Source organism: Triticum aestivum, chromosome 6A (assembly GCF_018294505.1).
Source record: "Triticum aestivum cultivar Chinese Spring chromosome 6A, IWGSC CS RefSeq v2.1, whole genome shotgun sequence".
In the NCBI taxonomy this organism is placed as follows: domain Eukaryota; kingdom Viridiplantae; phylum Streptophyta; class Magnoliopsida; order Poales; family Poaceae; genus Triticum; species Triticum aestivum.
In genome coordinates, this window is record NC_057809.1 from 128,027,531 (window position 1) to 128,052,857 (window position 25,327).

The window sequence follows — 25,327 nt, forward strand, 5'->3', positions numbered from 1 at the left end:
CTTGCCATTGACAAAGAGGCGGACGGACGACGTGCGGGATGTGGTAGCCATGGCGACCGGGAGAGGAAGCGGAGGAGGGGAGGGGCGGGGCTGCGATGACTTACCACCGGGGAGAGTCGGGGCGTCGGGGCTCCTCCCCTCGGTGGCGGCGGCGGGGCTCTTCCCCTCAGTGGTGGCGGCGTGCGCTGGGACGCGGCTTCCCTGAGTCCTTGGACGAGGGTTCTGAATCGCGTGGGTTCGGGAGGATCGAAGGGGATCGGACCATGCGAACCCCCTGTACCAAATGGGCCAACGGGATTTTGGGGGGTTTTTGGCCCACGCGAGCAAACCTGGCCAAATGGGCAGTCCTAGGCGTGCCGGCACGATAGCCCGCGTGCCTGGCCCGTCACGGGCTCACCCCGCACGTGACTTAACGGGCTGTGCCCGGCACGTGGCCCGGCTAGGGCCGTGCCAGGGCTGGCTAGGCAGGCACGCGTGCCAGCCCGGCCCGGCACGCCTAACCGTCTAGTATATGGGGACTAGCTGGCATGGGCAGTTGCGGGGGGACCAGGAGGTGTGGCCCATGAAAGCGACGTGCGCACAAGAGCGAGATGATAGCGACGTGCCTCCTGGCACGAGCGAACGAGAGAGACGTGCCTCCTCCACGAGCGCACGACGCGTAAGATTTTTTTTTAGAGGCAAGAGATCACGTACGTAGCATGCCTCGATTTGTTACTTCTTTTTTTATGAGAAAACGCCTCGATCTGCCTCTCGTGCTGGCGTACTTACCGGGCCAGCGTGCCGGCACGTTCACTGAGGGGCCGTGCTTGGGCCGTGGAGGTCAGCACGCGTGCCGGCCCGGCCCGGCCCATGTACTAAGCGTGCTTGGTCGGGCCGTGCCGTGCCTGGCCTGTTTAACTTAGGCCGGGCCGCGCCGTGCCGGCCTGTTTAGCCAGGTTTGCAGCGAGGAAAATCCTCTCGGAACCCCTCCCATCCACTCGCGCCAAACGAGGCCCTAGGGTTCCACCAGAGAACAAAGGGGATCGGGGGTCCATCTTCCCCCTCTCGCCGTCGCAATTGCCGTCGGATGCCTCGAATGAGGATCCGCTGCTGCTTGCGAATAGGCGACCAAATAAGCAGCTCCCCCTTTGGGAGCCGCACTCCCCAATCGAATCAGTAAGAGCAGCAGCTCTTTTGGGAGCGGCGATCCGCAATCAAGCGGCTCCTTTCCGAGCTGCGACCAGCAATCGAAGCAATCAAGCGGCTCCACTCCGAGCCGCAGTCCGCAATCGAAGCACCTCCCTTCTTTAGCCGCAATCCTGAATCAAAGCAGTCCTTTCCGGATTACAATCAGAAACAGGTCCTCTTTCGAATTCATTATCCGAGTTTCCATTGGTGGCGGGAATCTAGCAGCTACTCCCTCCGTTCCAAATTACTCGTCGCAAAAGTGGATGTATCTGAACTAAAATACATCTATTTCTATGACAAGTAATTCGGAACGGAGGGAGTACATATATATATCTGGCCTGGCGGACAATTTTAAGAGGAGGCGAGCAACAACTCCCTAGTGGACATCAGTTTTCGGAGCGACCAGCAACTCGGGCGATGGCGAAGTCTAGTCGCCGGCGACGGGCTGCCAAATTGATGGACAGGCCATCCGCTTCGACCGTGGGGGTGAGTTCCTTTTCCTCCCCTTCCTCTGAATATCTTATTTTCCTTAGCAGCCAGGGGTCAAATTTTAGTCTTTCAGGCAGCATCAAAATTGAATCTTTGAGCCTATCGAAATCTACGTACCATTTATGTTGGTACTTCCTCTGTAAACTAATATAAGAGCGTTTAGATCACTAAAGTAGTGATCTAAACGTTCTTATATTAGTTTACGGAGGGAGTATAAATAAAATATTTTCTGTGTTATCTTAAAGTAGATTAAAGTTGCATCCCTGTGACAGTAGACAAATTGTATCTCCGAGACAATCAAACTTGCACTTTCGAGACTTATCAATATTGTGTATTTGAGTGTACCGTGGTATCAACTCTGATTTGTTTGGGTGCCAAATGCAGGAAGTCAATCCAGATGATAGGATCAGCAGCTTGCCCAATGACATCCTGCTCAACATTCTCGACCGACTCGATGTCCGCAACGCTGCGAGAACCAGTGTCCTCTCGAGAAGGTGGAGTCAGCTTCCTGCAATGCTCCCACGGCTTGTAATCAGTGCTCCGGACCTCCTGCCCTCAGAAACTAAAACCAAAAAGACCAATGGTAAATTGGTTCGGAGGACCAAAGCAGCTGTGGCCGAAGCTTTGGCCAATGCAGGATTGTCCAATGCTGAATTGGTTCAGAGGACCAATGCAGCTGTGGCCAAAGCCTTGGCCGATGCAGCCAAAGTTGTGGCCAATACAGCTGCGGCCAAAGCGACAAAGAGCATACTGGCACGCAGGGATCCGGGTGGATGCACCATCCGCCTCTTGAGCATGACGTTCTACTTGAAAGACGATGCCCCCATATCAGTTGGGCATTCTGTTGCCAGTGCCATGGCAACATGCAAGACTGAAAAGGCCGAATTCATAGTTCTGACAGAGAAGGAACGCCTAGAGTGCGACGTTTATGACGTGGAAAACTATGGGACACGGTTTGTGTCGTTTTTTAATGAATGTGTCAATGCATTTGCTGGTCTCACCCGCCTCCACCTGCAGAATTTGAGATTCGCCAAATCAGACTTTGTTTCCAACATCCTTGTCACTTGCAAGAAATTAAATTATTTAGGTTTTCTCAATTGCGACACAGAGGATTGGATAACGCTCCAAGTTGAACATGCACAGCTCAGAGAGCTTAGTATTGTTAATTGCCGGTTTGACATGGTCAAACTCGCCTGGGTTCCGAAACTCACCTGCCTGGCGTTTGAGTCTTGGGTGTCTTTCAGAAAACCACCATTGTCATTTGGCCATGTCCCATTGCTTGAGGTTCTGCGCCTTTCAAATGTTGCTCTTAATTGGCACAAAATGGTCAAGTTAAGTACATTTCTTCACGAGACCTCTGTCCGAGACCTGAGGTTGGGGTTTAAATCTGAAAAGGTAAGTCAGGTTGATTGCTTTGTTATGGCTTCACTTGTTCACTACTCATCCTATCAGAGTGTTTGACCAGAAGGCAGGCATATGTGTTCTGCCAACTAAGGATTCTCAATCTACTTAGCATTCCTGAAGGGTATGATCTCACCTGGACAATGTTCTTTTTGGAAGCGGCGCCATCCCTGAAGGAGCTCATATTGACGGTTTGTTCTTAACTAAAGCTTGTTCTATTCTTCTTCTTTTTTTCCTCTGATGGGTTGCTCTACTATGAGACAGTATGTTCCTACCTACAGTATTTTTTTAGGGGTTGCTTGCATGATTGCACACACCTGTGCTTTCACCTGGAGTGCAAAATTAACCTGTTCCATTTACCTTTGTCCTATGGGTGGCATGTAGGTAATTGATCATCCATGTGAAATGGAAATGGACCAGAAGGTGAGGAGGCAGAAGTCCTATAGCAGGAACAAGGGTGTCCAGTGGGAATCACCTACATCAAATTTCAAGCACCATTGTCTCACCAAGCTAACCTTCTTCTGCTTCCAATCTGAAGAGTACATGGTGAGTCATGTCAGGCGTGTCATGAAAGCAGCGGTGAATCTAGGGGATGTGTACCTGTATGACAGGCTCACATGTATCTACTGCGAAGGCGAGGAGCCTCTAAAGCCGATAGTGTTTCCGAAGACAGATAAGCAGATGTCTTCAGTGGAGAAGCGAATCAGGAAGGGCATCGAGTCACCTGCCATAATCCACTTCCTGGCGGCTGCTGAAATAAGCGATGATTATCGTGCAAGGGTAACTGAAGACTGTTAGTGGCAGTTTATTGAATACCAAGTCGGCTTGCCTGAGTACTCGATTGGGCTAGAAATAGTGGTCCAAATACGCATTTCCTTATTTGGTCTGCTTCTGTAGTTGCAATGCCTTGTATAATTAAAATCAGTTGAAACCAATTGTGGCACTATTTGTATGTGAATTCAAGAAGTTGATGATCCAGTTAAATTTTAGACCAAAGTTTATAATAATATTGGATCCATTGATGTGTAATGGCCGATGAGTGCATCAGCATGTTTTTTTTAGAGCATATTGCCCGGAAGGGGCAGCATCGGCAGACCATCTATATATATCAAACTAAAAAAAAATCTAGAGTATATGTTGCAAAAAGTATATCGTTGGATTTGTATTTTTACGGTGACCATGTATGATGTGTTTGCACAATAATTGTCTCTCCTGCTTGGTGATAACACAGCGTCCTTAGCATTCGACAAGTAGATTGCCACTGGCCAGTTGTGGCAGTGGGGAAGAAGCGATGGCGATGTTGGCTGGTCGCTTGGCCATGGCGTGCTGAATCGGATTCGGATAATTGCTGCAGTGTCATTTGAGAGAATCAGCTGTGGTTTTGGCTATAAGATGAATGTTTGTATTCGGCCAAGTTCTCACTTGAATGATACGCTTTACAACTCAACGTTCAGTGACAACGATAAGAAGAGAGAATAGTAAATGAACCGATAAATACAGTAAATAGCTTTTGCGCAACAGACGAGCGTAGCAGGCCGTAGGATATTGCCGATCTTGAGTTGTTGACCTTCCGTCAAGGCCATTTCTATTCGACGCGTAGGTTAACGTGCATTTTGTAAACTGGCGCCTCTGGCGTCCGTAAATGGGCCGGCCCATCTGGGCGCCCGTTGACGTTTTTTTCTATATTCTACTAACTTTTTTGAATATTGATGAACTTTTTTGAAATTTAATGAACATTTGTCTTGAGAATGGATGACTTTTTTTTATTTATGAACTTTTTTCAAATTTAATGAACTTTTGCTAAATTTGATGAACTTTTTTTCAATTTGGTGAACTTTTTTTTAAAGATATGAACGTATTTTTTCAAATGGATGAACCTTTTTTTCTTTAAATATGTAAATCTTTCTTGAATTCATATTTTTATTTTCGTAAAAAGAAACTGGGGCCATCACGCTGGTGGGCCGGCCCATGCTAGCAGCGCTGCAGGCGCCGGATCGTTAGCGGGCGCCTGCAGCGCTGTATATGAGCTCCCCCCTAGACAGCGACCTAGCGCATAGCCCCCATGTGTGCCTGTCCACAATATGGGCCGGCCCAGTCTGGTTTTTTCCCACCCATTTTTGGTAGCTTCCAGAACATCCCCGATGAACACTGCTATGCACACACGCTTTTATCACGATCCATGCACGATGGTGCACATCAAGCCATCCAATCTTGGTAGAAAGTGCAGCACATCCGTCTTATTGCCGGTCGTGCATAGATCGTGCATGAAGTGTTGGCTCTATAGTAGTTTCGTTCCCTGAACCATTTTTTTTCTTTTCTTCTGATTCTTCTTTCTTTTATATTCTTTTATATTTTCCTTTTTTCAAGTACTTTTTTATTTTCCCTTTCTTCTTTTTTCGAACATCTTTTTCAAACTCTTGAACATTTTTCAACTTTTTGCAAAAAGAAATTAAAATAGTAAACATTGTTTTCAAACTTGTAAAATTTTATGAATTGACGAACATTTTTTGAATCGCTGAACATTTTTAACCAAGGAATATCTTTTTAACTGGTGAACCATTTTTGAATTTCATAAACTTTTTTTGTTTGACGAACATTTTTTTAAATGCATGAACACTTTTAAACAGTGAACATTTTTTGAATCGATTTTTTTGTAATTTCACAATCATTTTTTATTTTTTGGGCATGTTTTAAAAACTTTGCTAACATTTATTGAATTAATAAATTTTTTGTTCAAAATCACAAACATTTTTTAAATACGTGAACATTCCGAAACCATGAATATTTTTTCTAATCGACGAACATTTTATGGTTTCTGAAACATATTTCCAAAATGCACTTTTTAAAATTTTGGAACTTTTTTAAATCCTGAATTATTTATAAAATAAAAAATAAGAAAACAAAGAAATAAACAAAGGAGGGGGGGCGTCCTGCCTCGCTCCTGGGCCGGGAAGTGAGGGCGGGTGTGCTGGTTCGTTAGCCAGCTCTCTTCCGTTAACTGAAGAACGTAGCAGGTGCTGTAGCAGTGCATCCATCAACTGAAAATGTGAGAGCACACAGAAAAATGGCTACTTCAAGTCACTGTGCATTATGTGGAGGTGCAGATTCCTAGAGACATTCTTTACTTGAGTGCACTATGGTAAGATGCGTCTGGGCACTTGTTCATGGTGATCTAGCAGTACACTTGTGCGGAACTATGGAACCGAGTGCGAAACAATGGTTGTTCTCGATGATTGACACTCTTTCGCATGAGTATTTTGTCAGGCTATCTGTGACACTATGGGCAATCTGGTGGGCCAGGAGGAAAGTCGTCCATGAAGAGATATATCAAACACCCTCGACGACCTATCAGTTTATAAATAGATTCATTGTTGGCCTTAAGATTGTTCCGGTTACAAGAACATCAATGCATACTATTCCAACAAACATAGCTACCTGACCAAAGGCGCCACCGTCAGACCATGCTAAAATCCATGTGGATGCTAGTGTTGCATGTTCTAGACTTGGTGGACCGGCAGTTGCGTTGTGCCGAGGTGCGGGAGGTTCGTTCATGGGTAGCTCAGCCTTGGTTATCCGTGGAATCACTGATGCGGCGGTTCTGGAAGCAATTTCTTACCGAGAGGCCCTGTCGCTAGCTGAGGATTTGCACGTCCATAATTTTGTTGTTGCTTTGGATGCGGAGCAAATTATCAAGGAGATACATGAAGGCATAATGAGCAACTATGGGAGCATTGTAAGAGAGATCAAGCAGCGTGCAATCAATTTTAACTGCAAATTTACCTTTGAAAGACGAATGACAAATAAAGAAGCACATTGTTTAGCTAAGTTTTTGATAGAGGCGAAGGTGTCCGATGTTTCGATGAGATAGATATCGTTTTCTGTGGGAGTCGAGTTTGATGATCCGACTACGAACGTGCGAAGACGTTGCGCCTTAGCAATCGCTAAACCAACTTCCGAGGGTTATTGACCACACCGGAGCACGATCAACCTGACCACAAGGGTCTATTTCCTGCGAGCAAACGAAGAACAAGTAAGAAACTGAGATTGCAATCTGGATATTGCGAATAAAAGATGAAAGCTTTATTAATCAAGGTGGGGTTCTGTGACGTCTTGGTCTGGTCGTTGGACACAAACGAAGTACGCGAAGTTGCAGCTATGGCAAACTTTTAATCTAAACAAAACCCAAAGTCTAAACGACGCCCTAAGGGCTGTATGAAGGAAATATGCCCTAGAGGCAATAATAAAGTTATTATTTATTTCTTTATTTCATGATAAATGTTTATTATTTATGCTAGAATTGTATTAACCGGAAACATAATACATGTGTGAATACATAGACGAAGAGAGTGTCACTAGTATGCCTCTACTTGACTAGCTTGTTGAATCAAAGATGGTTAAGTTTCCTAGCCATAGACATGAGTTGTCATTTGATTAACGGGGTCACATCGTTAGAGAATGATGTGATTGACTTGACCCATTCCGTTAGCATAGCACTTGATCGTTTAGTTTGTTGCTATTGCTTTCTTCATAACTTATACATGTTCCTATGACTATGAGATTATGCAACTCCCGTTTACCGGAGGAACACTTTGTGTGCTACCAAACGTCACAACGTAACTGCGTGGTTAAAAAGGTGCTCTACAGGTGTCTCCGAAGGTACTTGTTGGGTTGGCGTATTTCGAGATTAGGATTTGTCACTCCGATTGTCGGAGAGGTATCTCTGGGCCCTCTCGGTAATGCACATCACTTAAGCCTTGCAAGCATTGCAACTAATGAGTTAGTTGCGGAATGATGTATTACGGAACGAGTAAAGAGACTTGCCGGTAACGAGATTGAACTAGATATTGAGTTACCGACGATCGAATCTCGGGCAAGTAACATACCGATGACAAAGGGAACAACGTATGTAGTTATGCGGTCTGACCGATAAAGATCTTCGTAGAATATGTGGGAGCCAATATGAGCATCCATGTTCCGCTATTGGTTATTGACCGGAGACGTGTCTCGGTCATGTCTACATAGTTCTCGAACCCGTAGGGTCCGCACGCTTAACGTTTCGATGACAGTTATATTATGAGTTTATATGTTTTGATGTACCGAAGGTTGTTCGGAGTCCCGAATGTGATCACGGACATGACGAGGAGTCTCGAAATGGTCGAGACATGAAGATTGATATATTGGAAGCCTATGTTTGGATATCGGAAGTGTTCCGGGTGAAATCGGGATTTTACCGAAGTACTGGGAGGTTACCAGAACCCCCCGGGAGGTTAATGGGCCTTAGTGGGCCTTTACGGAGAAGAGGAGAGGCGGCCAGGGCTGGGCCGTGCGCCCCTCCCCCCTAGTCCGAATAGGACAAGGAGAGGGGGGCGGCGCCCCCCCTTCCTTCCTCTCTCCCTCCTCTTTCCCCCTCCCAAGTCCTAATCCAACTAGGAAAGGGGGGAGTCCTACTCTCGGTGGGAGTAGGACTCCTCCTGGCGCGCCCTCTCTCCTGGCCGGCCGCACCCCCCTTGCTCCTTTGTATACGGGGGCAGGGGGCACCCCAGAGACACAACAATTGATCAGTTGATCTTTTAGCCGTGTGCGGTGCCCCCCTCCACCATAGTCCACCTCGATAATACTGTAGCAGTGCTTAGGCGAAGCCCTGCGTCGGTAGAACACCATCATCGTCACCACGCCATCATGCTGACGAAACTCTCCCTCAACACTCGGCTGGATCGAAGTTCGAGGGACGTCATCGGGCTGAACGTGTGCTGAACTCGGAGGTGTCGTGCGTTCGGTATTTGATCGGTCGGATCGTGAAGACGTACGACTTCAGCAACCGCGTTGTGCTAACGCTTCCGCTTTCGGTCTACGAGGGTACGTGGACAACACTCTCCCCTCTCGTTGCTATGCATCACCATGATCTTGCGTGTGTGTAGGAAAATATTTTGAAATTACTACGTTACTCAATAGTGGCATCCAAGCCAGGTTTTATGCGTATATGTCATATGCACGAGTAGAACACAAGTGAGTTATGGGCGATATAAGTCATACTGCTTACCAGCATGTCATACTTTGGTTCGACGGTATTGTTGGATGAAGCGGCCCGGACAGACATTACACGTACGCTTACGCGAGACTGGTTCTACCGACGTGCTTTGCACACAGGTGGCTGGCGGGTGTCAGTTTCTCCAATTTTAGTTGAACTGTGGCTACGCCCGGTCCTTGAGAAGGCTAAAACAGCACTAACTTGACAAACTATTGTTGTGGTTTTGATGCATAGGTAAGAACGGTTCTTGCTCAGCCCGTAGCAGCCACGTAAAACTTGCAACAACAAAGTAGAGGACGTCTAACTTGTTTTTGCAGGGCATGTTGTGATGTGATATGGTCAAGATGTGATGAGATATAAGTTGTTGTATAAGATGATCATGTTTTGTTGAAGTTATCGGCAACTGGCAGAAGCCTTATGGTTGTCTCTTTATTGCATAAGATGCAAGCGCCAAATAATTTATTTACTTTATCGCTATGCGATAGCAATAGTTGCAAGAGCAATAGTTGGCGAGACGACCATGTGATGACACATTGATATAGATCAAGATGATGGAGATCATGGTGTCATGCCGGTGACAATGGAAATCATGACGATGCTTTGGAGATGGAGATCAAAGGCACAAGATGATGATGGCCATATCATGTCACACATTTTGATTGCATGTGATGTTTATCTTTTATACATCTTATTTTGCTTAGTTTGACGGTAGCATTATAAGATGATCCCTTACTAAATTATCAAAGTATAAGTGTTCTCCCTGAGTATGCACCGTTGCAAAAGTTCTTCATGCTGAGACACCACGTGATGATCGGGTGTGATAGGCTCTACGTTCAAATACAACGGGTGCAAAACAGTTGCACACACGGAATACTCAGGTTAAACTTGACGAGCCTAGCATATAACAGATATGGCCTCGGAACACGGAGACCGAAAGGTCGAGCGTGAATCATATAGTAGATATGATCAACATAGTGATGTTCACCATTGAAACTACTCCATCTCACGTGGTGATTGGACATGGTTTAGTTGATATGGATCACGTGATCACTTAGAGGATTAGAGGGATGTCTATCTAAGTGGGAGTTCTTAAGTAATATGATTAATTGAACTTAAATTTATCATGAACTTAGTCCTGGTAGTATTAGCATATCTATGTTGTAGATCAAAAGCTCGCGTTTAGCTCCCCTATTTTATTTTTGATATGTTCCTAGAGAAAACTAAGTTGAAAGATGTTAGTAGCAAGGATGCGGATTGGATCTGTGATCTAAGGTTTATCCTCATTGCTGCACAAAAGAATTATGTCCTTGATGCACCGCTAGGTGACAAACCTATTGCAGGAGCAGATGCAGATGTTATGAACGTTTGGCTAGCTCAATATGATGACTACTTGATAGTTTAGTGCACCATGCTTAAACGGCTTAGAATCGGGACTTCAAAGACGTTTTGAACGTCATGGATCATATGAGATGTTCCAGGAGTTGAAGTTAATATTTCAAGTAAATACCCGAGTTGAGAGATATGAAGTCTCCAACAAGTTCTATAGCTAAAAGATGGAGAAGAATAGCTCAAGCAGTGAGCATGTGCTCAGATTGTCTGGGTACTACAATCGCTTGAATCAAGTGGGAGTTAATCCTCCAGATAAAATAGTGATTGACAGAATTCTCTAGTCACCATCACCAAGTTAGTAGAACTTCGTGATGAACTATAATATGCAAGGGATAACGGAAACGATTCCCAAGCTCTTCATGATGCTGAAATCGACGAAGGTAAAATCAAGAAAAGCATCAAGTGTTGATGGTAAACAAAACCACTAGTTTCAAGTAAAGGGACAAAGGAAAGAAAGAGGAACTTCAAGAAGAACGGCAAACAAGTTGCTGCTCAAGTGAAAAAAACCCAAGTCTGGATCTAAGCCTGAAACCAAGTGCTTCTACTGCAAAGGGACTGGTCATTGGAAGCGGAACTACCCCAAGTAATTGGCGCATAAGAAGGATGGCAAAGTAAACATAGGTATATTTGATATACATGTTATTGATGTGTACTTTACTAATGTTTATAGCAATCCCTCAGTATTTGATACTAATTCAGTTGCTAAAGAATAGTAAATCGAAACGGGAGTTGCAGAATGAATAGAGACTAGTTAAGGGTGAAGTGACGATGTGTATTGGAAATGGTTCCAAGATTGATATGATCATCATCGCACACTCCCTATACTTTCGGGATTAGTGTTAAACCTAAAATAAATGTTATTTAGTGTTTGCGTTGAGCATAAATATGATTGGATCATGTTTATTGCAATACAGTTATTCATGTAAGTTAGAGAATAATTGTTGTTCTGTTTACATGAATAAAACCTTCTATGGTCATACACCCAATGAAAATGGTTTGTTGGATCTTGATCGTGGTGATACACATTTTCATAATATTGAAGCGAAAAGATGCAAAGTTAATAATGACAGTACAACTTATTTGTGGCACTGTCGTTTAGGTCATATTGGTGTAAAGTGCATGAAGAAAATCCATGCTGATGGGCTTTTGGAATCACTTGATTATGAATCAGTTGATGCTTGCGAACCATGCCTCATGGGCAAGATGACTAAGACTCCGTTCTCCGGAACAATGGAGCGAGCAACAGATTTGTTGGAAATCATACATACTGATGTATGTGGTCCGATAAATATTGATGCTCGCGGCAGGTATCATTATTTTCTGATCTTCACAAATGATTTGAGCAGATATGAGTATATATACTTGATGAAACACAAGTCTGAAACATTTGAAAAGTTCAAAGAATTTCAGAGTGAAGTGGAGAATCATCGTAACAAGAATAAAAGTTTCTACGATATGATCGCAGAAGTTAAATATTTGAGTTACGAGTTTGGCCTTCAGTTAAAACAATGTGAAATAGTTTCACTACTCACGCCACCTGGAACACCATAGTGTAATGGTGTGTCCGAACATCGTAACCGTACTTTATTAAATATGGTGCGATCTATGATGTCTCTTATCGATTTACCACTATCGTTTTGGGTTTATGCATTAGAGACAACTACATTCACGTTAAATAGGGCACCATCTAAACCCTTTGAGACGATACCGTATGAACTATGGTTTGACAAGAAACCTAAGCTGTCGTTTCTTAAAGTTTGAGGTTGCAATGCTTATGTGAAAAGGTTTCAACCTGATAAGCTCAAACCCAAATCGGAGAAGTGCGTCTTCATAGGATACCCAAAATAAAATGTTGGGTACACATTCTATCACAGATCCGAAGGCAAGATATTCCTTTCTGAGAATGGATCCTTTCTAGAGAAGGAGTTTCTCTCGAAAGAAGTGAGTGGGAGGAAAGTAGAACTTGATGAGGTAACTGTATCTGCTCCCTTATTGGAAAGTATTTCATCACAGAAATCTGTTCCTGTGACTACTACACCAATTAGCGAGGAAGCTAATGATGATGATCATATAACTTCAGATCAAGTTACTACCGAAACCTCGTAGGTAAACCAGAGTGAGATCTGCACCAGAGTGGTACGGTAATCCTGTTCTAGAGGTCATGTTACTTGACCATGACGAGTCTACGAACTATGAGGAAGCGATGATGAGCCCAGATTTCATGAAATGGCTTGAGGCCATGAAATTTGAGATGAGATCCATGTATGAGAACAAAGTATGGACTTTGATTGACTTGCCCAATGACCGGCGATCCATTGAGATTAAATGGATCTTCAAGAGGAAGACGGATGCTGATAGTAGTGTTACTATCTACAAAGCTAGAATTGTCGCAAAAAGGTTTTCGACAAGTTCAAGGTGTTGAGTATGATAAGAGTTTCTCACTCGTATCTATGCTTAAGTCTGTCCGAATCATGTTAGCAATTACCGCATTTTATGAAATCTGACAAATGGATAAACAAAATTGCATTCCTTAATCGATTTATTAAAGAATAGTTGTATATGATGCAACCAGAAGGTTTTGTCAATCCTAAAGGTACTAACAAAATATGCAAGCTCCAGCGATCCATCTATGGACTAATGCAAGCATCTCGGAGTTGGAATATACGCTTTGATAAGTTGATCAAAGCATATAGTTTTTATACAGACTTGCGGTGAAGTCTGTATTTACAAGAAAGTGAGTGGGAGCACTACAGCATTTCTGATAAGTATATGTGAATGACATATTGTTGATCGGAGATAATGTAGAATTATTCTGCAAAGCATAAAGGAATGTTTGAAATGAGTTTTTCAAAGGAAGACCTCGGTGAAGCTGCTTACATATTGAGCATCAAGATCTATAGAGATAGATCAAGACGCTTGATAAGTTTTTCAATGAGTAAATACCTTGACAAGATTTTGAAGTAGTTCAAAATGGAACAATCAAAGAAGGAGTTCTTGCCTATGTTACAAGGTGTGAAGTTGAGTAAGACTCAAAACCCGACCATGGCAGAAGATAGAGAGAGAATGAAAGTCATTCCCTATGCCTCAGCCATAGGTTCTATAAAGTATGCCATGTTGTGTACCATACCTATTGTATACCCTGCCCTGAGTTTGGCAAGGGAGTACAATAGTGATCTAGGAGTAGATCACTATACATTGGTCAAAATTATCCTTAGTGGAATAAGGATATGTTTCTCGATTATGGAGGTGACAAAAGGTTCGTCATAAAGGGTTACGTCGATGAAAGTTTTGGCACTGATCCAGATGACTCAAAGTCTCAATCTGGATACATATTGAAAGTGGTAGCAATTAGCTAGAGTAGCTCCGTGCAGAGCATTGTTGACATAGAAATTTGCAAAATCCATACGGATCTGAATGTGGCAGACCCGTTGACTAAACTTCCCTCACAAGCAAAACATGATCACACCTTAGTACTCTTTGGGTATTAATCACATAGCGATGTGAACTAGATTATTGACTCTAGTAAACCCTTTGGGTGTTGGTCACATGACGATGTCAACTATGGGTGTTAATCACATGGTGATGTGAACTATTGATGTTAAATCACATGAAGATGTGAACTAGATTATTGACTCTAGTGCAAGTGGGAGACTGAAGGAAATATGCCCCAGAGGCAATAATAAAGCTATTATTTATTTCCTTATTTCATGATAAATGTTTATTATTTATGCTAGAATTGTATTAATCGGAAACATAATACATGTGTGAATACATAGACAAACAGAGTGTCACTAGTATGCCTCTACTTGACTAGCTCATTGAATCAAAGATGGTTAAGTTTCCTAGCCATAGACATGAGTTATCATTTGATTAACGGGGTCACATCATTAGAGAATGATGTGATTGACTCGACCCATTCCGTTAGCATAGCACTTGATCGTTTAGTTTGTTGCTATTGCTTTCTTCATGACTTATACATGTTCCTATGACTATGAGATTATGCAACTCCCGTTTACCGGAGGAACACTTTGTGTGCTACCAAACGTCACAACATAACTGGGTGATTAAAAAGGTGCTCTACAGGTGTCTCTGAAGGTACTTGTTGGGTTGGCGTATTTCGAGACTAGGATTTGTCACTCCGATTGTCGGAGAGGTATCTCTGGGCCCTCTCGGTAATGCACATCACTTAAGCCTTGCAAGCATTGCAACTAATGAGTTAGTTGCGGAATGATGTATTACGGAACGAGTAAAGAGACTTGCCGGTAACGAGATTGAACTAGGTATTGAGTTACCGATGATCGAATCTCGGGCAAGTAACATACCGATGACAAAGGGAACAACGTATGTAGTTATGCGGTCTGACCGATAAAGATCTTTGTAGAATACGTGGGAGCCAATATGAGCATCCAGGTTCCGCTATTGGTTATTGACCGGAGACGTGTCTTGGTCATGTCTACATAGTTCTCAAACCCGTAGGGTCCGCACGCTTAACGTTTCGATGACAGTTATATTATGAGTTTATATGTTTTGATGTACCGAAGGTTGTTTGGAGTTCCGGATGTGATCACGGACATGACGAGGAGTCTCTAAATGATCGATACATGAAGATTGATATATTGGAAACCTATGTTTGGATATCGGAAGTGTTCCGGGTGAAATCGGGATTTCACCGGAGTACCGAGAGGTTACCGGAACCCCCCGGGAGGTTAATGGGCCTTTACAGAGAAGAGGGGAGGCGGCCAGGGCTGGGCCGCGCGCCCCTCCCCCCTAGTCCGAATAGGACAAGGAGAGGGGGGGCGCCCCCTTCCTTCCTCTCTCCCTCCTCTTTCCCGCTCCCAAGTCCTAATCCAACTAGAGTAGGACTCCTCCTGGCGCGCCCTCTCTCCTGGCCGGCCACACCCCCCTTGCTACTTTATATACAGGGGTAGGGGGCACCCTAGAGACACAATAATTGATCAGTTGATCTTTTAGCCATGTGCGGTGCCCCCCTCCACTATAGTCCACCTCGATAATATTGTAGCGGTGCTTAGGCGAAGCCCTGCGTCGGTAGAACATCATCATCGTCACCACGCCATCGTGCTGATGAAACTCTCCCTCAACACTCGGCTGGATCGGAGTTCGAGGGATATCATCGGGCTGAACGTGTGCTGAACTTGGAGGTGCCGTGTGTTCGGTACTTGATCGGTCAGATCATGAAGACGTACGACTACATCAACCGTGTTGTGCTAACGATTCCGCTTTCGGTCTACGAGGGTACGTGGACAACACTCTCCCCTCTCGTTGGTATGCATCACCATGATCTTGCGTGTGCGTAGGAAAATATTTTGAAATTACTACGTTACTCAACACTGTATATATGGAGGAAGAGGGGGAATTTCGTGGCCCCTGGAGCAGGGGTCCGAAACTAACCCTAACTCTTGTTTCCCCACACATACGGACTCTAAAAACAGCCTACACTTAAGTATTTCGAAAATACATGGGCCTGGCCCAATAATAAGGTGACGCGACACCTAGAATAGCCTCTGGATGAAATTTATGAAGTGGCATCTTGTATATTTCGTCCAAGGCTTCGTGCACTCATTATGGTGGCTTCAAAGTCCTGAAATCATCACTTGTAACTCCGTTCTTGATCCCCTTGCGCATGCCATCGTCTCCATGCTTGAACTTGCTCCAAGGTTTACCTTTCTTGTCCAAACTAGGCCCTTCATTTGTAAGCAAAACAAATGTATCCAATTTAGGCAGCATCATATTCTCATGAACATTGGAATCGTTACCGAGAAACGAAAGTACCTGGTAATTCAATTGGCGTGCGCGAGCTCTAGTAATTGGTCCAGTATGTATAGCAGCAGGGGCTGTGGGTGTAACAATGGTATTGATGTCCTCATCATCCTCCCCTTCTTGAAATGAAGTCATCCTCGACGAAAGCTCATCCTTCTCACCCAAATAAGGCTTCAAATCTGCAATGTTAAAAGTGGGACTAACCCCAAAATCTGCAGGCAGCTCAAGTTTATATGCATTATCATTTATTTTCTCTAACACCTTAAAAGGATATTAAGTAGCTCTCGACAGCAAGATATAAGTGGAGATCACAATAGCAATAAAGATAATGATATGAAACAACAGCCAAGAATGATATATCAACAACTTTCTCTCCAACTTTCCTCTGGAAAAGTTTGTGCCAATTTTTTTATAATTTTTTCAAGCATGGCACTAACTCAAGTTTTCAAACACAAAAGGAATCACTCAATACCGAGTTGAGATGAGGAGTCAAAAAATTCTAAAACTGGTCTGAAAAACTGAAATAAGCTATGTTCGTGAACTTCGGAGGGCAAAAAGACCTATTTAGAAGCCGATTTTGAGGTGCCAAATATTGAACTAGCTTCTGCAACTATTGAGACGCGGCTCGTCGCTAGCTTTCCTTTGAGTACTCGTGGAGCCAAAATGGACTTCGTATGAGGAAGTTATACCTGTTTTACTAAACAGTGCACAAAACAGATTCCAATCCGAATTCAACTACGAGATTGAGTCTAGATAGATCCGAATTTTTTTCTCCTCTCTTTTTTTCCTCACACTTTTTTTATTTTTCTTTCTTTTTTCTCTGACTTTTTTTTTACTTCTTTCTCTCTCGTTTTTTTCTTTGTCTTTTTTTTTCTCTCTCCCTCTTTCCAAAACAAACTAGATAAGATGTAGATTGGATCAAGCGAAGATGGGAATGATCTCAACTATGATTATGACAAATGAACGGTGGGTATCACGTGGAGGAAATTGATGGATGGGTGGTGGACAGCGGAAGGGATAACGATGCAGCGGTGGCGTGACTAATGTGAACAAAACTCGAAACTCTAAACGAACTAGACACTAAGACCAGCAACTCGACATGACGATGCAACCGATAATTCAACTATGCAAGCAATGAAAGGAAAATTGCAAAGGCTCAGACTGGCTTGGACAAAGGGTGAATAGATCTAAGTTTTTTGTGGCTTTTTCTTGGACAATAGATAAGAAAATAAATCTAATCTAGGAAAAACTGGAAATTCTCACCGAGCAACCTGAAAACTGATACCACTTGATAGAGGCGAAGGTGTCCCGATGTTTCGATGAGATAGATATCTTTTCTGTGGGAGTCGACTTTGACGATCCGACTAAGAACGTGCGAAGACATTGCGCCTTAGCAATCGCTAAACCAACTTCCGAGGGTTATTGACCACGCCGGAGCACGATCAACCTGACCACGAGGGTCTATTTCCTGCGAGCAAACGAAGAACAAGTAAGAAACTGAGATTGCAATCTGAATATTGCGAATAAAAGATGAAAGCTTTATTGATCAAGGTGGGGTTCTGTGACGTCTTGGTCTGGTCGTTGGACACAAACGAAGTACGCGAAGTTGCAACTATGGTGAACTTTTAATCTAAACAAAACCCAAAGTCTAAACGACGCCCTAAGGGCTGTGTATATGGAGGAAGAGGGGGAATTTCGTGGCCCCTGGAGGAGGGGTCCGAAACCAACCCTAACTCTTGTTTCCCCATACATACAGACTCTAAAAACAGCCTATACTTAAGTATTTCGAAAATACATGGGCCTGGCCCAATAATAAGATGACGCATCACCTAGAAGAGCCTCTGGACAAAATTTATGAAGTGGCATCTTGTATATTTCGTCCAAGGCTTCATGCACTCATTATGGTGGCTTCAAAGTCCTGAAATCATCACTTGTAACTCCGTTCTTGATCCCCTTGCACATGCCATCATCTCCATGCTTGAACTTGCTCCAAGGTTTATCTTTCTTGTCCAAACTAGGCCCTTCATTTATAAGCAGAACAAATGTATCCAATTTAGACAACATCATATTCTCATGAACATTAGAATCGTTATCGAGAAACGAATGTACCTGATAATTCAATTGGCGTGCGCGAGCTCTAGTAATTGGTCCAGTATGTATAGCAGTAGGGGCTATGAGTGTAACAATGGTATTGACGTCCTCATCAATTTTTGTCGTGGTGTTCTCGCGGGGGAAGACGTGTCAGGGCAGATGACATGGAATGGCTTGAGGTGAAGGCAAGACTACAGTGAAGATCCAGGACGGAATTGGGCAAACAGCGTGCGGTGGCTTACGCAGGTTCAGGGTCCTTGCTGGGAGGTAACACCCTTAATTATGCCTGATAATATATATGAAGTAGTATAGAGTTGCTCCTAGAGCTATATTAGGGGAGGCTGAGGGGAGCCACGGGCATCATGCCTCATATGTGTGTGAATGTGTGGCGTGAGTGGGTAGCTTGCCTGTGGCCGAATGAGCCCGTGGGTGTGTGGCCAAGTGAGAGGGTGTGTGGCCAAGTGAGAGCGTGGATGGATATGTGCTCTCTGGTCACTTTATATACTACTCCCTCCGTTTCGAATTATTTGTCTTGGATTTATCTAGATACGGATGCATCTAAACTTATTTTAATGCTAGATACTTCCGTATCTTGACAAATCTAAGACAAATAATTTGAAACGGAGGGAGTAGTGCCCAGGGATGGCCCGCGGGGCTAACTAAACTATTCGCGAGACAGCAATGTGACGTGTTACATCTATAATGCGTCACTATTAGTCAACAATGCCTGATTATTGACGCACAGTGAAGTGACACATTATGGTGTTTGCTTTATCAGCAACGGTGTTCACAGTATGGTCGTCTTGTCCGTGTGGCGTCAATAATATGGTTGACTCCGCGCAGCAGGCTGGCTCAAGGCTGGAGCAGTCAGACGGGGAGCCGACTGGAGCAACCTGGTGGCGAGCCGTCCGGAGCAGTCGGGCAGCCGGACCGAGGAGCGTTGGCCGCCCTGATGTTTTGGAGTGTCGCCTCGCTGTCTTGGGCCTACCCGGGGGTCATCCCCGACAGTTTTCCAATTCTCTAGATGTAGAGCACCATGTTTGGTTTCAACCCCATAATCCTTATTTTATCCCATTTCAAGTGGCATTTGATTAATAAAACTTAGCTTTCTCTTAAAAAAAGCAGTGCATCCTCCAAGATGCCGTCCCTGTGGCCGGGCGAGCTCCTCGGTGGCCGCACGCCAAAACGTAGTCCCCGGCGGCCGGCCAAGCTCCTCGGTGGTCGCGCGCCAAAACATCATCCCCAGCGGCCAACCAAGCTCCTCGACGGCCATGCGCCAAAACGCCGTCCTAGCGGTCGGCCAAGCTCCTCATCCATGGCAGTCGCGTGCCAACCCGTTGTCGACGGCAGCTCCGCATCATCGCGCTGCAGTCAGTGGCGCCAGCGAACTCCAGGATGGGTCTGTCCGTTTAGGACTCGATCTTCCTCCCATGGTGAGTGTGCGACGCATGCATACACATACAATTGCGTCCAGGCCAGGTGGGCGAGCACGTGCGCCGCGGGCACCACCAATAGAAAAGCAAAGTATCGATTACCATACTAGTGTCATGGGTCATCTGAAATGAGCGCAACGCAAGAGTGTTCAGGCAAAAGAGCGCACCTCTGCAAATCTTGCTCAACATCATTGTCGACGAGGCAAACCTTTGAATCAAAACTGGGGCAAAGAAACTAATGTCTTTTTTATTGCGAGAATAATTGTCATGTTGTAACATGAGTGTGTTATAATAAACTCTTTATCCTTCTTATTTAATATATAAAGCAAATCTTTTGCCTCCGTTTAAAAAAATATCCATGCTGATGATGTGCACAGTTCAGTGCTAGGTTGGTTGGTTGTGCTAGCCATTAATTGATTTTATACTTGGTCGATGCCACGCCAAACTCAAATAGCCTTAGAGCATTTACAGTCGGACTTTACAAATCCGGTCTCTCAAACGCCCGCGGCGCTCGGGCGTGTCCGCAGGCATTGACCGGACACGCTTCAAATTAGTCACTTTACATTGGCCTCTCTCATATTTCATCCCCTAAATCAATACAAAGCATGCAAAAAAATCCTACGTGCTATATCTATATACTATTCTAGGTAGCCTTCATCGTCGGAGATATCCATGACGACCATGCCATGCGCCGGCTGGACGGGCGGGTAGGAGGGCTCCAGCTCATCCTCCCCCTGCTCGACCTCATCCATGTAGGCGAACATCTCTGCCTCCTCCGCGGCCTCTTGCGCCTCCATCTCTTGCCGGCGACAGTGTCTTTGCCTCCGCAGCCGACTCCTGACGGAGGGAATCGAGGATGACCTGCTGCTCCGCCTGCAGATCCCATTCGCCAGGGTCCCCCACATCCTCATCCTCTGGCTCATCCCCTCCTCCTTAAAGTCCTCATCCTCGTCGTCGTCCTCCTCCTCCCCGTTCAACTCCTCCTCTGAATCCACTGCATCCGGAGATAGCCCCCCGGCGATCCGGGCTTCGTGCCTAGCCCGGATCTGCTCAAGGAGCTCGAGTTCGCGCTCCGATGTCAGAAATGGCTCGCTCCTCACCCGGCGGCGTGGGGGAATGGCTACTAGGCGGATGGGTAGAGTGAAAAGTGGCGGCGGCGGCGGACAGAATAAGGAAAATGTGGACGAATGGTAGGGTTTCAGTGCCGTCAGTCGACTTAAATATCCGGGTAATGCACTACGCAGCCCGCCAGAGCTGCGCCACGCGGTGCCACCGGTCCGACGAAGGAGACGAGTTTCGGACTGCCGGGCTTGAGGGCATTTTCGGCTGGGACCCCTTCGTCGGTCTGACGTGACGGGCGTTCCCAGGAGCATCAGTGCGCTCCATATTTGGACTGGATATGGGGGGTGCCGGTCAGCCCGGGCGTTTGAGGTCCGTTTGAGGCGTTCGTCTGGGTCAAAAAAATGTGACCGGTCAGTGATCACGGGCCATTTGAGGTGTATGAGACGGGTTTGAGAGGTCCAGTTATAGATACTCTTATAGTTTTACAATGAAACTTAATTGTTTGCGTGGGGCCGCCGCCGACAATGCTCACGGGCCGGCACCTCTCTGTCGAGAACAAAAGTAGACAGCGGTGGCACAAGAAATAACAAAACAAACTACCGAGCAACGTCGACACAATTCAGAAAAGAAAGAAAAAAATGAGAGATTCGACGTTAGGACCCAAGTCAATGTGGAGTTGTCGCGCTGTTTTTTTCATACCGTTTGACGACGGAGCGCTTTGGTATGTTTGACATGAATCATATCTTACTTCTTAAAAAGTTGATTAATTCAGAGGAAAGGTAACTTAACCTGTTTGCAAAGCCGACAAACCTAACTGTCTAAAGACACACCTCTAGAGACATATCCAATAAGGCAACATCGAACGAAGGATGACAGACGAGAGCCACATGAGTGACCAAGACAATGATGCGACAAAGAGTTGGTAGATGAGGAGAGACGGAGAGACTGGCGACGGTGTCATTAGAGGGAACATGAAGCCAGTGAAGCTCCTAGAGGGCCTAGGAGTTTAGCGTCGAGGGCCCGCAACAAGTAGATCATCCGTGTGAGGATCCTAATCAGAACAAGAGTTAAAGTTAAGAATGACCCTACAACCAGAGTCAATAATCTAACCACCTGAAATGAGCTGCATGGATCGAGGAACATTAGCAAAACTAGGAACATGAGAAGACAAAGTGCTAAGAGTGTCGACTATCGACTATGAGGGAAGTTCCTAAGAACATGAACATGCGAATCTGGAGCTCGAATGGCCGATAAACTGGAAGAACTAGACGACGAAGCACCAGGCGATGAAACTAGAAGTGGGTGTCGAAGTCGTGCAATTTTTGTTCCTCGTCGATCTGGCTTGGCGTCCTTCCCTTGTATGCGGGTTATGTGTCACAGACTTGATGTCGCATTCTATGTTCCCTTGTTGGGGGCCCTTGGCCCTGGCGACAGGTAGCGTCGTGCACACATCGTATGGGTTAGACATTGCGGTGCCGACTACCCTTGCTCCTGCTCCGCCGATAGGTGGTGCCCGAGCGTTCGGCTATGGCGGCACCCAGCAGGGGAAGACGGGTTGTGGGATCGAGGCAGCACACAAAGCAACCTGTAGCCAAGCAAAGGATGCCCAACCGGCCTGGCATGGAGCGGAGAGTGCATGAGGGGTGTGGGGGAAGCGGTGAAAATGTCGTCGGGAGCTGACTGCCGCCGCCGTCAGATTTTGAACCTGGAATCGAGCGGTGAGGGGGTGATGATAGGAAAAGCGAGGAGGGCAGGAAGAGGGCACTTGGAGGAGAAACACATCATCAACCCTATGCATGTGCTTCAGCCGCGATGGTGGACGGTTGTGGGGAAATCCGAGGTCTGCACGTGGATCTACTACTCGGGATGGCATGAAATGGTTTTTGTGCAGTGAGGTGCCACAACCATTGTGTTGTGTGGGTGAGTTTGCAGAGATAGAAGTCGTGTTGCACTCTAGTCTAGGCCTTCAATTGTACCAAGTGCAACTTATTTAGAGTTTCTGTTAGCTTAAGGCTTTCTCTGAACCAAATCTAGCCCAAGAAACCCAACCTAGCTATAAAAGTTCTGAAAGCTTGGACTTATATCGATGTGCTTAACTTATGGAATTGGAAGAGCACCGCTTAAGCACCAACAACTTTTGCCTCGAATAAAGTCCAACATGAGATTGTGTGAGTTAATCATTTTCATCCTTAAGCCCCAACATGCGCCAAGTTGGGTGGTGCCATACGGAAGTTGTTTTGAAGAGTTATGATGTAGTCTGGTGGTGATGTAGAAGTGATATTCAAGAGATAGTCAAAGATTTTTGGTGGATTATGGGATTTTAGGTCTAGTTGAGCATGGTGATTATTATATTGGTGGATAACCATATCTTTAATTAATCTTGGAACAATTTGGATTTAATTAGGTGATTGTGAGCTTGAACTAAATTTCACGATGGATAAATAAGTTCAGTAGTACATATAAAAAGATCCATAGTCCGTCAATAGAACTTGGTGGCTTATATTGGATTTAGATAACAATGAATTTGGAGTTTATTTAAATCATGGCTATGATGTTGGGGGATTGCTTTGTGTTAAATTCACACTTTTGGAGATTGCTAAAGTTGGAGAACTTTAGGGTGTAGTATGATCAACCTTGGATATATATCATATTTATATAGGTTAGATGAGAGTTTGCAGCATCAATCATGGTTATGATAATTGGTGGATTATTGGAGCATTTGGGATTGGATTAGTAGTAAGGAAACAAGGATTTTGAAGTAGCACAATTTGTGTTTCCTTTAGGCTAGGTGGGACTTAGCAACATCAATCATGATTATGGAAATGGTGGATTACTGGAGCATCTGGGATTGGATTAGTAGTAAGGAAACAAGGATCTTGGAGTAGCACAACTTGTGTTTCCTTTAGGTTAAATGATATAACTACTTGGATTCTAGGATGGAGATAACTTTGGCACTCGGATTTGTGATGTTTTGATCTAAGCTCAGTAGGTTGCATGTGCCCCATATGGATATAATCATGGATACGATACATGTGGATCGAAGTTGTTAGACGTAGGTGATTTTGGTGTCCCTCCCCAAGAATGTTATGAGTACAAGATCATCATGGGAGGATGGTTTGGAGTAATTCGGAGGAAAGGTAACTTAACCTGTTTGCAAAGCCGACAAACCTGACTGTCTAAAGACACACCTCTAGAGACATATCCAATAAGGCAACATCGAACGAAGGATGACAGACGAGAGCCACATGAGTAACCAAGACAATGATGCGACAAAGAGTCGGTAGATGAGGAGAGACGAAGAGACTGGCGACAGTGTCATCAGAGGGAAGGTGAAGCCAGTGAAGCTCGTAGAGGGCCTGGGAGTTATAGCGTCGAGGGCCCGCAACAAGTAGATCATCCATGTGAGGATCCTAATCAGAACAAGAGTTAAAGTTAAGAATGACCCTACAACCAGAGTCAATAATCTAACCACCTGAAATGAGCTGCATGGATCGAGGAACATTTGCAAAACTAGGAACATGAAAAGACAAAGTGCTAAGAGTGTCGACTATCGACTGTGAGGGAAGTTCCTAAGAACATGAACATGCGAATCTGGAGCTTGAATGGCCGACAAACTGGAAGAACTAGACGATGAACCACCAGGCGGTAAAACTAGAAGTGGGTGTCGAAGTCATGCAATTTTTGTTCCTCGTCGATCTAGCTTGGCGTCCTGCCCTTGTATGCGGGTTATGTGTCACGGACTTGATGTCGCATTCTATGTTCCCTTGTTGGGTGCCCTTGGCCCCGGCGACAGGTAGCGTCGTGCACACATCATGTGGGTTAGACATTGCGGTGCCGACTACCCTTGCTCCTGCTCCACCGATAGGTGGTGCCCGAGCGTTCGGCTATGGCGGTGCCTAGCAGGGGAAGATGGGTTGTGGGATTGAGGCAGCACACAAAGCAACCTGTAGCCAAGCAAAGGATGCCCAACAGGCCTGGCATGGAGCGGAGAGTGCATGAGGGGTGTGGGGGAAGCGGTAAAAATGTCATCAGGAGCTGACTGCCACCGCCGTCAGATTTTGAACCTGGAGTCGAGCGGTGAGGGGGTGATGATAGGGAAAGCGAGGAAGGCAGGAAGAGGGCACTTGGAGGAGAAACACATCATCCACCCTATGCATGTGCTTCAGCCGCGATGGTGGACGGTTGTGGGGAAATCCGAGGTCTGCACGTGGATCTACTACTCGGGATGGCATGACATGGTTTTTTTGCAGTGGGGTGCCACAACCATTGTGTTGTGTGGGTGAGTTTGCAGAGATAGAAGTCGTGTTGCACTCTAGTCAAGGCCTTCAACTATACCAAGTGCAACTTATTTAGAGTTTCTGTTAGCTTAAGGCTTTCTCTGAACCAAATCTAGCCCAAGAAACCCAACCTAGCTATAAAAGTTCTGATAGCTTGGACTTATATCGATGTGCTTAACTTATGGAATTGTAAGAGCACCGCTCAAGCGCCA

At 45.1% G+C, this 25,327-nt stretch overlaps 1 protein-coding gene across 1 annotated transcript; it reads left to right on the plus strand.

The window, feature by feature from the left end:
• The first annotated feature begins 966 nt into the window (after window positions 1-966).
• LOC123132467 (uncharacterized) lies at window positions 967-4,064 on the plus strand. Its single transcript, XM_044552258.1, has 4 exons — window positions 967-1,653; window positions 2,041-3,060; window positions 3,111-3,248; window positions 3,442-4,064. Exons 1-4 carry the CDS (start codon window positions 1,585-1,587, stop codon window positions 3,853-3,855), a joined length of 1,641 nt encoding a protein of 546 aa, XP_044408193.1. The 5' UTR covers window positions 967-1,584; the 3' UTR covers window positions 3,856-4,064.
• Window positions 4,065-25,327: the final 21,263 nt, after the last annotated feature.